The 13,705-nt window shown below is 42.3% G+C and overlaps 1 protein-coding gene across 10 annotated transcripts in view; it reads left to right on the top strand.

The window, feature by feature from the left end:
- The window catches only part of tns1b (tensin 1b), a 154,513-nt gene that overhangs the window by 90,432 nt on the left and 50,376 nt on the right, over positions 1–13,705 (top strand). For all 10 annotated transcript variants that reach the window (XM_041058054.1, XM_041058045.1, XM_041058051.1 and 7 more), the window contains 2 exons: positions 5,593–5,634; positions 13,400–13,449. In XM_041058054.1, coding sequence (XP_040913988.1) covers positions 5,593–5,634; positions 13,400–13,449 — 92 coding nt within the window. The remainder of the gene's footprint in view (positions 1–5,592; positions 5,635–13,399; positions 13,450–13,705) is intronic.

Genomic DNA, 13,705 nt, shown 5'->3' with positions numbered 1-13,705 from the left:
CTCGTGGTAGATGAAAACCAGATCAGAATTTATTCGGAAACTGAAATTAATTCAGTTTAATTTGAGACTGATCCTCAGTCAGTTACAACAGAAAGCGGCATCTCAGAAGAGTCAAGCAAGCACTTTTTAGGTTTTTATTCCTAGCTTTTTTATTGCTTTGGGAATTTTCATTGGGGTATGAATTGGGTGAATTGCAATCGCACATTTAACTTTTTATTTAATTACTGGCAAGGAATTCTGCATAATTTCTCATCATCAAAGCCAAATAACGCATCATCCCTGCAGCTTAGTTGAAACACAAGCACATCGAGGCATGTCTGAGGCCGCTAAGCTTTCACTGTGGGCCACTGTCCAAACTGCAGTGTAAACATAGGAGTAGAGCTGGTGCGTAGCCACTCTCTGCCAGTCCAGATGGTGTGTGTCTGTGTGTTTCAAAGTTTCCAAAGAAAGCAATTGTACTAAAACTGTACGAGGCTGTCCAGAAAGAAAGAAGAAGAGAGGGTGAGGAGGCGGAGTGGAGGCGGGTGGGGTCGAGAGGGGGGGTGGGTTGGTTGAAGGAGAGGAAACGATAAGTAGCGCTCTGCACACACGCTTAGTCTAAAAACAACAGCATTCCCATGTGAGCTCAGAGACACTTCTCACTCTGCCTGGGGTTATCACCTGAACATACACACACACACAATCCTGTACAGGTCAGCCATGTTCAAGCATTTGAATGTTTCAAGACCAAAAAACTGAATGCTTTCTTTCAGTTTCACACACACACACACACACACACACATACAGAATCAGCTATTGCATGCTCATGTCAGTGACTGAACATAAACACTGAATCATTCCAACACTCACAACCATTTCTGTCTGTTTTCTCTCAGAGAGTAATACACACACTCTCTCTCTCTCTCCTCGTCTCACACCCGCACTCACACACCCAAAGTGGCAATTTTAACCACTCTGCTGTCCACACCGAGCTGGCTGGGCCGGGCTAAATGGGCTGTGTCTTAAGCGCTAAAGATGCACAGCTATATATTTAGTCCTGGGTCATTTCCCAAGAGGCACTGCTTTGGGTTACGCTTTTACCCGCCTCTCAAGGAGGGGAAACTCCCAGCATGCTAGCTACCTCTGCCTTCCTAAAGGAGTGGGCTATAATTTGGTGAATTGGTCAAAGGAGCCACTGTGCTCATGTGAAAGAAAGCACATGGTGCGGCACTGGCAAAGATAAAGAGCCGTGGGTGAGAGTTAGACTCTGATGTGCGGTACGTGTAGGAGACAGGCACATGGCTGCAACAGTGTTCTCTCGTCATGTTTGTTTTCGCATGACACTTTTCACAAGTCACAAAGCAGAAGGCTCTTAAACTCAGTCGTGTTGCAGATGATTAGTGCTGGACTGTAAATAAGCAGTGTATTGTGTTTTGGAACGGGCTACTGATGTGCAGCCTATAGGAATATTAAAGGGTCTGAACCATTTCGTACAACTTGGGTTTTATTTTTGTAGTTTTGGATGTCACTCCTGTTGGCAATAATAACACTTTACACCCCTGGTTCATAACTTAGGTCTTGGAAAACTGGCAACACATTGCTAAAAAATGTCAGAGCACAAGAAGTCAGACAAACAAACTCCTGAAAGGTGAAATTATTACACAGACTCTCTGCTTTAAACATCCAGTTTACAGACTGACTCCCAACGTTCACCTGCTGCACTGACCATACATTATCTGTATATAGAGTGACAGGTGTTCTTTCGATCACGTGGTTCCAACCCCCCCGCTGTGGCCACACTTTTGTGATTTGGTGGTGAGAAAATTATGTAATTCAGCAAAAACACCTGCATAATAATGATATAATTTACAGACCATTAATGTGCTAATTTCCTTAAACTTGGCTCCGTCTCTCTGGATTGCATCCTTAATCTTCTCTTTCTGCTCACAGTAACAGGATATTGATTTTGAATTAAGCTAGATTAGAAGTTCATCAGTATCTAGGTAGAACCCACAGACTGAATAGCTACAGTATACTCTTACTGTTGTTACAACTTCTCCTGCTTTATCTTCTGTTTTGGTTATCACCACTGATATCAATCTAAAAACAATCTGCAATGAAAAAACACTTGAATGGGGCTAAACTGTGTGCTTGTTTGTAACCGGTCTGATTTACTGATTCTTGTCTGGGTGTTTTTGTTAGTTACTCTTCAGTGTAGGGATGTTGACATGTCCCCAAATCTCAGCGGTTACTTTGGGGAGTTCATTGTTTTCAGAACAGACTCAGATGATGTAAAAGGCTGTGAAAATAAGAACCAAGTTTGTATAGACTGGAACGTTCCTTCAGTCAATCTGCGATCAGTAGGACATTGTGGGACCAGTTGAACACAGACAGAAGCTCTCCAAAGCAAAGAGAAGCAGGCCATCTTATTACAACAGAATGAGGCTGTCAGCATCTGTCAACAAGTCATCTTTATCACTGTAATTAATTTACAACAACCTCAGCACCTCCCAGATGTAGTCACTCTGTCCGAGCAGGAAGTACTGGACTTGATTTCCTCTGAAACAACATTTTAGCACACTGTTCGTCTGTTATTGTGCCTGTTAGTGCTTTACCAGCCTGAATTTAACTATGACAACAAATGCAACATGATGCTCAGCTGACTTGGCTCAAGGTGATGACGTTGCTCTGAGCGAGGGATGTGCCGAGGAGTCTGAAAATCTGAGTATCTGCTGTGGATGCTGCTCAGTGGCTGTGCGGCTGACATTCACTGTTAGGCCAGAGTACATTCAGATTGGAGGTTCATCTATAGAACAGGAAGACGCAGTATTGTTCTTAAGGCTGCAGGGTTATGGGTAAAATTATTGGAAGTAAGAAGTTTCAAATAGCACACGCTGTGGTTTTAAATGCAGTTCTGTCTGATGTTGTCCAATTTTGGATGTCAGAGTTTCTCTGCTGAACATAAACAAACTGCAAACATAGCCACAGTTCTAGGCTCTGGGGCTTAACCTCTTTATCTTGAATCTGAATGTCACTATGACACAGAAAAGTCAGGGTTAGAGAGGATGATGTTCTGCTGTTTGATTTTAAACCATTAAATCATTTCAGTCTATGAAATGAGCCCGTTGCTGGCTTTGAATGTGTGATTAGACGGATATTTATTGTGCTTGACTTGTCTCGATGGAAAAAGTCTTTGATATCATTACCAGCCTCAGTGTTCCAGTTCCCCTTCAAATGTTTTCTTTGAAGATGGCTGAGAGAAACTGAAAACACTTCCTCTGTGGACTATTTTGCTGATACATAACTTCCCAGGCTTTCTCAAGCTTTGCGAATTAGTTACAAGTCCTAGCAACAATCCACATGCAGACACACACACCAGCCATCTGGCTGCAATTTTACAAAGCGGAAACGCACATGTTAGAATATATCGTTGTGAGAACTGTTTGTGTCTGTGTGTGTTTTTCTGGGTATACGCACAATAGGTTCTATTTGAGTGAAAATGCCTGCGGCTGCAAACTTTGGCCTCGGAGCAAATCCACAGTCTGCATTTACAGCCTCAAACATCAGTCTGGTGTTTCCTTTCCCTTCATTCCTGGAGGCAGCTCCACTGTGTTCCATGTGTCTGATGTATGATAACAACAAGCATTTACACACCTACCTGGTAGAGAAAGAATGAGCAGATCTTTGTGTCAGACACAATGACATTGATAACATCCCATTTTTCTTTTTTCTTTTGTTTTTTTTTAAAACACTGTCAGTCAGCATGTCACTGCTGAGGCTGCAGTTTGGGATAGACTTAGAAGGATTCTAAGGCCTCTCTCTCTCTCTCCCTGGCCAGTGGTTTAGTCTGGGCTTTTAGAGTCTGTATTCTGGGGCCTGCACAGCCAAACTATAATTTACCCTTTGCGTTTACTGTTTATATTCCACTGAAGCTTTCTACAGAAGCAGAGCATCCTTGGTGTCACTTCCCAGCTCTCTCTGTGTGGGTCTATCCAGTGATCACTGCCGTTCAGGACTCCACTGTGATGTGATGTGCTCTGGTCCAAAGAACGATTTCCAATATTTTAACAGTATAACTCCTGGTTGTTCTGTTGTTTGGACATTTTATCATGCATTTTTTAAAAAATGACTCTGTATTGTTGTGACTTTGAAAGATTTATGTCTCCTGTGAGAACAAATGGGCTCTAGGCAGGGCAGGGGAAGTCACAGAGTATTATGAAATGGACTAACACATTGTTTATTGTTTATGTTTATTTTTGGTCTTTTCTCTGGATTTGTTGAGAGTAACAAAATTATCAAATATCACCAGCCTTGTCCTTCAAATCACTCTTGTGTTTGAATAGCATCAGCTTGAATGGATCTCATCACACATGACTTTAAATATGTCATCCACACAAATGATCAGGGCTGTTTTTGTTTGAGAACAGTGTACCAGTTGTGAGTTTCAGTAGTTTTACTTAGTTTGAAGAACATAAACTTTTTTTCACATAACAACGTTATCCAGATGTCACCTAAATTAAATTTAGCCTGCACTTTCCTGATTTAGATCAAGAATATTTGATCAAGAACAAGAAAACAGTGCTTCCAGTACTTTTTACAATTTTACAGGCTGTTTCTGGTCAGCACTAAAAAAATGTTCTGTATCATGCTCTGCCACTTATGTCTTGCAAACAGTTAGTCAGATCTCTATGAGTCATCAGTCCATGATGTCCTCTGTACCAGGGAGATCTACTGAGACATAGCTCCTCAACTAATGGTCATAAAAGCTCAAACTCCGGCTCTACATAATCTCCGTCTGGTCATTCAGGATGCAGGACGCAGTCCTTTATTCTATACTGTGTATAGTTCTGTTACAATAAAAAGTGCCATTAGCTGTAAACTTTCCTCTCATATAAATATGACTGGTGTTTATAACACTGCTCAGACTGAATATTTTATGCTTCATTTATTAAGTAACATTTGTGTGTGTTAGTCTGAGGTTAGCAAAAACATCATGGATTGCTCTGATGTTTTTTTTCTTCTGCTCTCTACCATGAAACATCTTAACTTCCATCTCTCTCCTTCTATACCCCCAAGCCTGCCTCCCCGTCTGTTGTTTTCACTTATTTCTCTCTCAGCCTTTCCTGACTGTCCCCTCACCCCCTCTGTAGTCTCCTTTCATCTCTTTCTCCCTCCTTTTCTCTTTGTGTCCCTTACTGTCCCCTTTTCTCTCTTTCCCCCTCCCTCTGTTGGCCTCTCTCTCTCTCTCTCTCTCTCTCTCTCTCTCTCTCTCTCTGTCCATAGCTGTATATGGCATTGAAAAAGAGAGCTCCACGGATGGACTCTCTGGTCTTGGCTAATGGAAGCAGACTTGTCTCTTTGTGTAAATATTTGTACAGAGGGATTATAGATGGTCCCACGCATTCAAGGTGGAGTCCCACTCTGCTCCAGGCCACATTAGGGCAAAGAATGGTGCTGAGTGTGGCTTTAACACAAGACGTGAGGAGATGAGATAAGATGACATGAGATGATGTGACGTGACACAACAACACATCGTGGTGACTTTTTGAGGTATGAAGTGTTGCAGGTACTGACCACAGTTTCTGTCTCTTTCTTTCTGTCTTTTTGAAACAGGCGCCGAGCAGTGACCTCCCTCTCAAACACGTAGACACCATGGTGAGTTTCAACTTGGGTGTTTTTTCTTTTTTTTTTGTATACAGCTCTGGAAAAAATTAAGAGACCACTGCAAAATTAGCAGTTTCTCTGATGTTACTATTTATAGGTATGTGTTTGAGTAAAAAGAACATTTTTATTTTATTCTATAAACTACTGACAACATTTCTCCCAAATTCCAAATAAAAATATTGTCATTTAGAGCATTTATTTGCAGAAAATGACAAATGGTCAAAATAACAAAAGATATGCAGTGTTCTCAAACCTCAAATAATGCAAAGAAAACAAGTTCATATTCATTTTTAAACAACACAATACTAATGTTTTAAGTTAGGAAGAGTTCAGAAATCAATATTTGGTGGAATAATCCAGATTTTCAATCACATCTTTCAAGCGTCTTGCCATGCTCTCCACCAGTCTTTCACGTTGCTGTTGGGTGACATTATGCCACTCCTGACGCAAAAATTCAAGCAGCTCAGCTTTGTTTGATGGCTTGTGACCATCCATCTTCTTCTTGATCACATTCCAGAGGTTTTCAATGGGGTTCAGGTCTGGAGATTGGGCTGGCCATGACAGGGTCTTGGTCTGGTTGTCCTTCATCCACACCTTGATTGACCTGGCTGTGTGGCATGCAGCATTGTCCTGCTGGAAAAACCAATCCTCAGAGTCGGGGAACATTGTCAGAGCAGAAGGAAGCAAGTTTTCTTCCAAGACAACCTTGTACGTGACTTGATTCATGCGTCCTTCGCAAAGACGAATCTGCCTGATTCTAGCCTTGCTGAAGCACATCACCCATCCTCCACCAAATTTCACAGTGGGTGCGAGACACTGTGGCTTGTAGGCTTCTCCAGGTCTCCGTCTAACCATTAGATGACCAGGTGATGGGCAAAACTGAAAACTGGACTCATCAGAGAAGATGAAACTTACTCCAGTCCTCTATGGTCAGTCCTTATGATCTTTTGGAAACCTCAGCCTTGCTCTTCTTTGCTTCTCATTGATGAAGGGCTTTTTTCTAGCTTTACACAGTTTGAGCCCTGTTTTGAACTGTTCTCACCGTGCACTTCGCCCCAGCTGCCATTTGCCATCCTTTTTGTAGGTCACTTGATGTCATCCTACGGTTGCTGAGTGACATTCGAATGAGTTGACGCTCATCCCGGTCAGTGGAAAGTTGTTTTTGCCCTCTGCCAGTCTGTAGCTTTGTTGTCCCCAGTGTCTTCTGCTTGACCTTGTTCTTATGAACAACCATCTTAGAAATTTTAAGGATGGAAGCAACCTGACGCTCACTGTATCCCTCTGCCAGTAAAGCCAGAATTTAACCCTTCTTTTCCTCAAACAAAACCTTTCTTTTCAACTCTTTTGGCATGGTCAGTAGTTATTTTTTTGATTGCTATTACTTTTGAGGTACTACTAGCACTGTTTTTGCCATCCAGCGAGTCCTATTGCAAGAGAATAGTGATGACCACAGCAGTGGTTTTTATACTTTTCCTCATTAAATAGGATTTGGTTCAGGTGATCACCTAATCAGTGTCTCAGTAAGTAGACTGAGGTGTGTTTGTGTTGGAATTCAGCATACACAGGAATGGAATGGCTGTCATACTTGTAGAGATACTGATTTCAGAAGAATTTGCAGTGGTCTTTTAATTTTTTCCAGAGCTGTATATCACTTATTTAGTGACATTCCAGTGACTGAGCTGAAGGATCCCATTCATCTGCCTCTGTAACAGTCGGACAGATCACATGTTTGATACGGTAAAGGTATTAATTGTGAGTGGATAGAGATGCTCCAGCCGGCATAAACAGCTAAAACTTTTCATCACAGCTGATGCGTTACTACAGAGCCCCTCTATGGTCATCTCAGTAATAAAAAAAAAATAATAAAAAAAGACACACAATATAGCATTAAATGTATCCCTACATCTAAATAAATTGGACTTACTTGGTGGGTGCAGGTCTGTAAAATGCTTGGATTGCAAATCCCATAGCACGGTTTATAAATGGTGTGAACTGGTTTATTAAGTAAGAGACAGAGTTACACATGGCTTGGTTTTCACAGGTGACCCTAGGGGGGCTCCATACATTACAGAGGCTACAAATCATTATTTTAGTGTGGAGTGTCCACAGGAAGTAATGTTTGTTTACTGCTGGCAGATGGGACTCGCTTTGGCATATTACAAATGCTATTTACTGCCCAGTGTTCACATCAAACATGTAGCACCAGCTTTTTGTTCTAGATGATGACTGACTCATCAAATTGTCTTACTGGAACTCAAACAACACTGTTAAAACCAGAGGAACAGTGAGTTCTTTGCTGGGAATCACTCCAGGATGCAGGCAGCTGGTTTTGTTTCCATTAGACCTTTTTGAAGGCACATCAGACACTGTAGGCATCACTCTTTGTGAGTAGCTGCTGATTGGCAAGCAGAAATTTTTTGTCCGTGCGACATAATGTGATGCAGCGTTTTCAATTTGTGACTCCTGCTGTGCTCACAGATGTGCGGGTAAACCGATGTCTGGGAGACATTTTTAAGCCCCAGTTTCACAAAGTGATACCAATCTTATCACCAGACAAGAATGTCAGCATTATATAACACTGGTTGATTACATCCAGTGCCACCATTTAAAAAAAAATCTCTCTTTCTACACTATCTGTGCATGACAATGATAGAATGGTTCACGTTAGGGAAAGACTGAGGTTGTGACCAATAAAATATGGTAAATGTGTGGATAGGGTTTGGCAGCTAAAACACTTGGTTACGGTTGTGGTTACGATTAATAAAACGCTAATTACCTTTTATGGGAGGTGATCTCCGGTTTCCTGCGTGGAAGTTGGATGTGTTAAACAACCATCCTTCACCTCAGCCTTCACATCCTTGTCAAATAGTTCGGAAAGTAATGGTTTTAATAAATGTTTAACTGTGAAGAAGACAAATCCCGCCATTGTGTTTTTATGTGTTGCAGTCTCTGTGGGATTCTAATGGTTTCACCATGGACATAATGGTTTGCAGCCCAGATGTCGCAGGTGTTCTGGTTATTCTGTCATGTCACACTCAAGCCCACGTATTGTTTGCTTTAGGAAATATTGATGGAAATGAAATAAAACAGTTATCATTGCTTCAGAGTAATGACAGGACTTGCATGTTGGGTCAACACACTAAAAAAATTGAGTGTTTAGCCTTGGACTCACTTGGCACTAGTTGTCTATGACACAACTTCCTGTGAGTTGTATTTTGTCTGGGAAAGGAAGGCTCAAGTAACCAATTTAGAGTTACCACCCAAAGCCAAGTGCCCACTTTCTCCACAAAGACCAAAATAAACACAAATGCACCAGTGTGCCTCTGTGTGCGTGTGTGTGTCTGTGTGTGTGTGCGTGTGTGTGTGTGTGTCTGTATGGCTGCTTTTATTGGCATTTCCTTTGTTATTCCTCAGTTTTCTTCTGCAGTGTAGCACAGGAGAACACAAGCTGGTCTGCCTTTTTTCTCTAAGCCATATGTGAGCTTCATGTCTCACTCTTTGAGTTTTCCCTCTCAAGTCATAATTTGGTCTGCACCTTGACTGAGGGGCAGAGCTTGAAACACACAGTCATTACTGTATAAATGTGATTAGATGAGTTTTTGTGTGACACATGTCATATGATCATGTCATGTTTTTTTTATTAAGTTAGTAAGTTGTTATTATCTTATTTTGTCTGTGCAACATACAAGTGTTAGAGTATGCACATGTGCCTGTGTGTGTGTGTGTGTGTGTGTGTGTGTGTGTGTGTGTGTGTGTGTGTGTGTGTGTGTGTGTGTGTGTGTGTGTGTGTGTGCGCAGCTGCTACTGTCTGGTCATGGGCATTTGCTGTGTGGTTATTCTGTGACGTGTGGGAGATATTTGGCCACGCCTCATCGCCTCAGAGCATCAAAAAGATTTGTCTTATGACTTTGTGAGCTCCTCTTGCTTCATTGGATCAGTTTTTACTTTGGTCAGTTTAATGTGCTTCTGCTTTTTGGCTTGGTTGAGTTTTATAAGTTCATTTTTCCTGTTGACTTGAAATAGATAAAGATTTTGGTGGAAAGCTTTGGAAATCAGAGGGTTGTTAGGTGAGGAAACAACGTACAATACTGGAGTTACTAGAATTAGTGAAAGAAGAGAAGATCACAGAAAATAGACAAGTGCAGAATAAAACAAAAAAAACATTTACTTAACTGAAACAGCATTCAAATGCATGGTTACTTGTAAAATCACAGTTGAATAAATATACACACAAAAACACAGAATTACCTTTGGCCTGACATAACCGTGGACATGAAGTGGTGAAGAGCTACAGTCAGCTGACCGTGTATGTGCATGTGTTTGTGTGTACAAACACGCATCAAACCCCACATGTTTGCCTGAAAGACACAAAGAGTTAGCAGATGCAATTTAGATGCGAACACAGATGAAAAAAAGGGAGGATTAGAGGGAAAAGTTGAATATGGGGGGGGGGGATAACGTGATGGGAGGCAGGGTGGGGGGTTGGCCAGTACACAGACAGAGAGGGAAAGAAGGAGGGAGAGAGAGAAGCAAGGGAGAGCACAGAGCGGACAGAAGGGCGAAACAAGGAGCGCTGTGGAGGAGTCTGGTCTAAGCTGGAACATGCAGTGGCCCACTGCAGGCAACTGCCCAAAATAGAGCCCTTGGGGTTTTTTTTTTCTTTCTTCCCCTTCTCCTCCTCCACTGTCAGAGAAAAGGGAGAGGTTTCACAGAGGAAACTTCACTGCTGGACACAAAGCAGTGTGAGACAGAGGGGAGCTCTCCAGAGATGAACCGAGGAGGCTCTTTGAGAAGGCGGCTGTCCTCGTTGAGGGGGGCATGGCGCTGGAGTACGGGCTACCTTTTCAGGAAGGTAGGATGAGATGGCAGGCGGCTGGATGGAATGATGATTGGATGGACGTAGTGTCTTATGACTGCAGGGTCACCTGGAAAGTAGTCAACACGGGTCTTGTAGCTCCTACTTCTCTCGTCCGCTCTTTCACTGCTTATTTTTCTCTGTCGTAGAATATTTTTTGTCATCTCCTTCGCGGACTTTTACCAGCCCCCAACGTCTTCTGCCCTTCCTCCTTCCCTCCGTCGCTCCCTTGCTCTTTCTCAGATGGTTAATTTGTATGGCCTGCTTGTAAAGTCAACCTCCCCAGATGGTTTTCATCTGGAAACAGGCCTGCAGGACCCCCCACTCCAGTACCCACCTCCTCCTCCTCCTCCTCCTCCTCCTCACCCACTGCCCCCCCCTCCCCTTGTCCTTCCCAATGCAAGTTCTCAAAGGAGAGAAACAGGTTTTAGGATGCAGACTGCGATGTTCTGTCTTTAAACTTTCTTTACTTAAGAGCTGCTGCACTTGAAAACTGATTTGATCACACGAAATATATAGCTCACGATTTGTTTTATTGCTTGTTAAGATACTTAAAGTCTGGCAGCTGTGATTTAAAAATGGAGCAACGCAGTTTGCAGTTTATTGTTGTATACTCATTCATAGAATCCTGGTACGTGAACATAACAATGTCTTTCAGTTCAGTTTTTTAAATGACAAAAACATCAGTGTGACCACAGTGAAAGTTCACTTCTTTGTGATGCTTTCATTCACCCATATGGTTGCACTTGAACGTAAATATTGTGGCTCATAAAGGTTAGGCTAATGTGAAGCAAAAAATGTGAATTAGCTGCCATCTTCGCAGCGCAACACGAACGGCACCTCCTCATAGCTCTCTTTCTGCTTTCCCAGTCTCTAATTAAGATGTTTCTGTTTCTTTGTTTGCAATGCTGGTTCAGCTGGTGGCACCATGTCATCTGTGTTGGCGTCCGTTCACCAGCATTTCTCAGACGTGTTTACCTTAACGGTTTGATCATTTCACAGTGGACCTTTGAAGAATAGGCTACTTGGGTTTTTTTTTTCTTAACTCTGATGCACAATGAGACCTACAGCACCACTCAACACGAGCACTCTCAACCCTCTTCACGCTCTGCGTCTGTCTCTGAACCATTTCTTTTAGGCCGTTTCTTGCTCATTCATCTCTGTCCTCCTCTTGCTACTCACTGCACTTTATAGCCCCTTGCAACATACTGAAACGTTTAGGCCAAAGCAAAGACAGAAAAGGGGGGATTTGCTTTGTGTCGCCTCTGTCGGGCCACAGACTCAAGTGAACATTCACAATGTGAGATGGAGCAAAGAAATGGTGCATAGAATTTTGCTGAAGTGGATTTGATGGGAAAGAAAAGAACATTGGTAAACGCTGTACCATCTGATTTGTTTGTGTGTGCGTTTGTTCCTGTATATGTATGTGTATTCATTCAGTCCCTCCAAGAAATTCACACAATTTTGACCAAATTTTTAAATCTTTTTTTTAGCGCTAGGAATGATCAAACTGTAGAAAATCTTACCCTTTTTACCAAGAACAAATTACAATCAAGCATCAGCAGACTTCCTTGTAACTACAGAGGGCCTGGCTTTACGCCCCCCTAACAAACCAAACCTCACAAGTTGATAATTTACCAGACTTACCAAATTGGAAGAGTTTCTGATAGAAAACCTGAATCTATCAATTCAGATCATGGGATTTTTTTTTTTTCCAGAAAAGCTGCTACGAATTGAGTCATTCTGGACTGAAATATCTATATCTTTATTCATTAACAGGCCCAATTACACATTTAACTACACCCAGGTATTAAACACTGACACACAGTCAGCCGTGAGGAGAGCGGAGCAGAGCAGGCTGAAACTCATCCAGGGATAGCGAGTGGTGCTCTTGACACTGGTGGTTAGCCAGCTTGTCTGATCTAATGGATGATGATGGATAACAGGCCCCTCCTGTGTACATGTGACCCAAACACCACAGGGGAGTGAACAAGTCCGCATGCCCTTTAACCCCACCCACCCCCACCCGTCGAGCTGGTCTGAGGGGGGAGGCAAGACGAGCCAGGCATAGTGGAGCCAAAACAGTCAATCACCTTCAGCCGCACTTCCTCTGCAAGGGCCTCCCTGCTTTGCTTTGTGAGGGTGCCATGTGAAACCATTCTCACATGATACTGCACAGCATCATATAAGACCCCATCCCCATCCCCATGCATCACACACTTGCTGATTGTGAAGGGTCTTAAAATGCCAAGTGGAGCAATGATCAGAACTGATCACTGTGGGTTTATTTTTAAAGAGATGAATACAGTTCACACTACATGCAACTGCCTGTTACATTGCATTGCATCACAGTATTGGAGCATGTTAGTTCATACATGAGTTTGCCTTCAGGCTCACTGCAGCTATACTGAGCCCTGCTTTGTTGAATATTTTCCCTCGCTGATGAACATTTCAGCATGCCTTTTGCAACTCTGTATTAAAACATCAAAACCTTCAAAAAGTTAGTTGCTTTGTTTAGCAATCTGCCAAATTTTCGACCTTTCACATTCAACAACATAAAACAAGACTGAACCCGTGTAGTGACTCGAATCAGGGAGCAGCTTGGTGCTTGGACAGCTTTGCTTTGCGAACAGTCAATCACAGATCACTGTACTGTGATACTGAGGCTAACTCCACAGTCAGTTAATCTGTTGGTGACATTAGGGACTTTATATTTTATGGAGGTTTTGATGAAACATGATGAAGTGGCTTTAAAGTGGCTTTAAACTAGGGCTGTTGTTGGACAATTAACATGGCCTATTAAATTTTTCACTGTATGTACATATTTGAAAGTGTTTTGTAGTTAGGAAACATTGTACAGGACCATGATAAAGATCTGGTGTTTTTCTTTGTGTTTTTCAGGGCTCAACAAAATCTACAAAGAGTGTGGAGTCACGGCGCAGACCATCGAGGTAGGAGCTCTTCTCTTCTCCCCTTTTCTTTTCTTCTCTTCTCGCTGCAAGTTTCCCATAAAAGGCTTCATTTGGCCTGTTGGACTGTATTTGTTGAATTTTAGGAACTAATCTCCTCTGTTTTCTCCAAAAGTTCAGAAAGATAATGAAGGAGGTGAAACAAATATTAAGCAAACTTTATCCATCCCCCATCACATTCAGCCTGAGATATGAAGCATTTGGAATGAAAAGTTTAGACGCAATGGGATATTTGTTT

This window comes from Toxotes jaculatrix, chromosome 15 (assembly GCF_017976425.1).
Source record: "Toxotes jaculatrix isolate fToxJac2 chromosome 15, fToxJac2.pri, whole genome shotgun sequence".
In the NCBI taxonomy this organism is placed as follows: Eukaryota; Metazoa; Chordata; class Actinopteri; family Toxotidae; genus Toxotes; species Toxotes jaculatrix.
The sequence above is the reverse complement of the archived record's forward strand: the minus strand, read 5'-3'. Positions and strand labels throughout refer to the sequence as shown.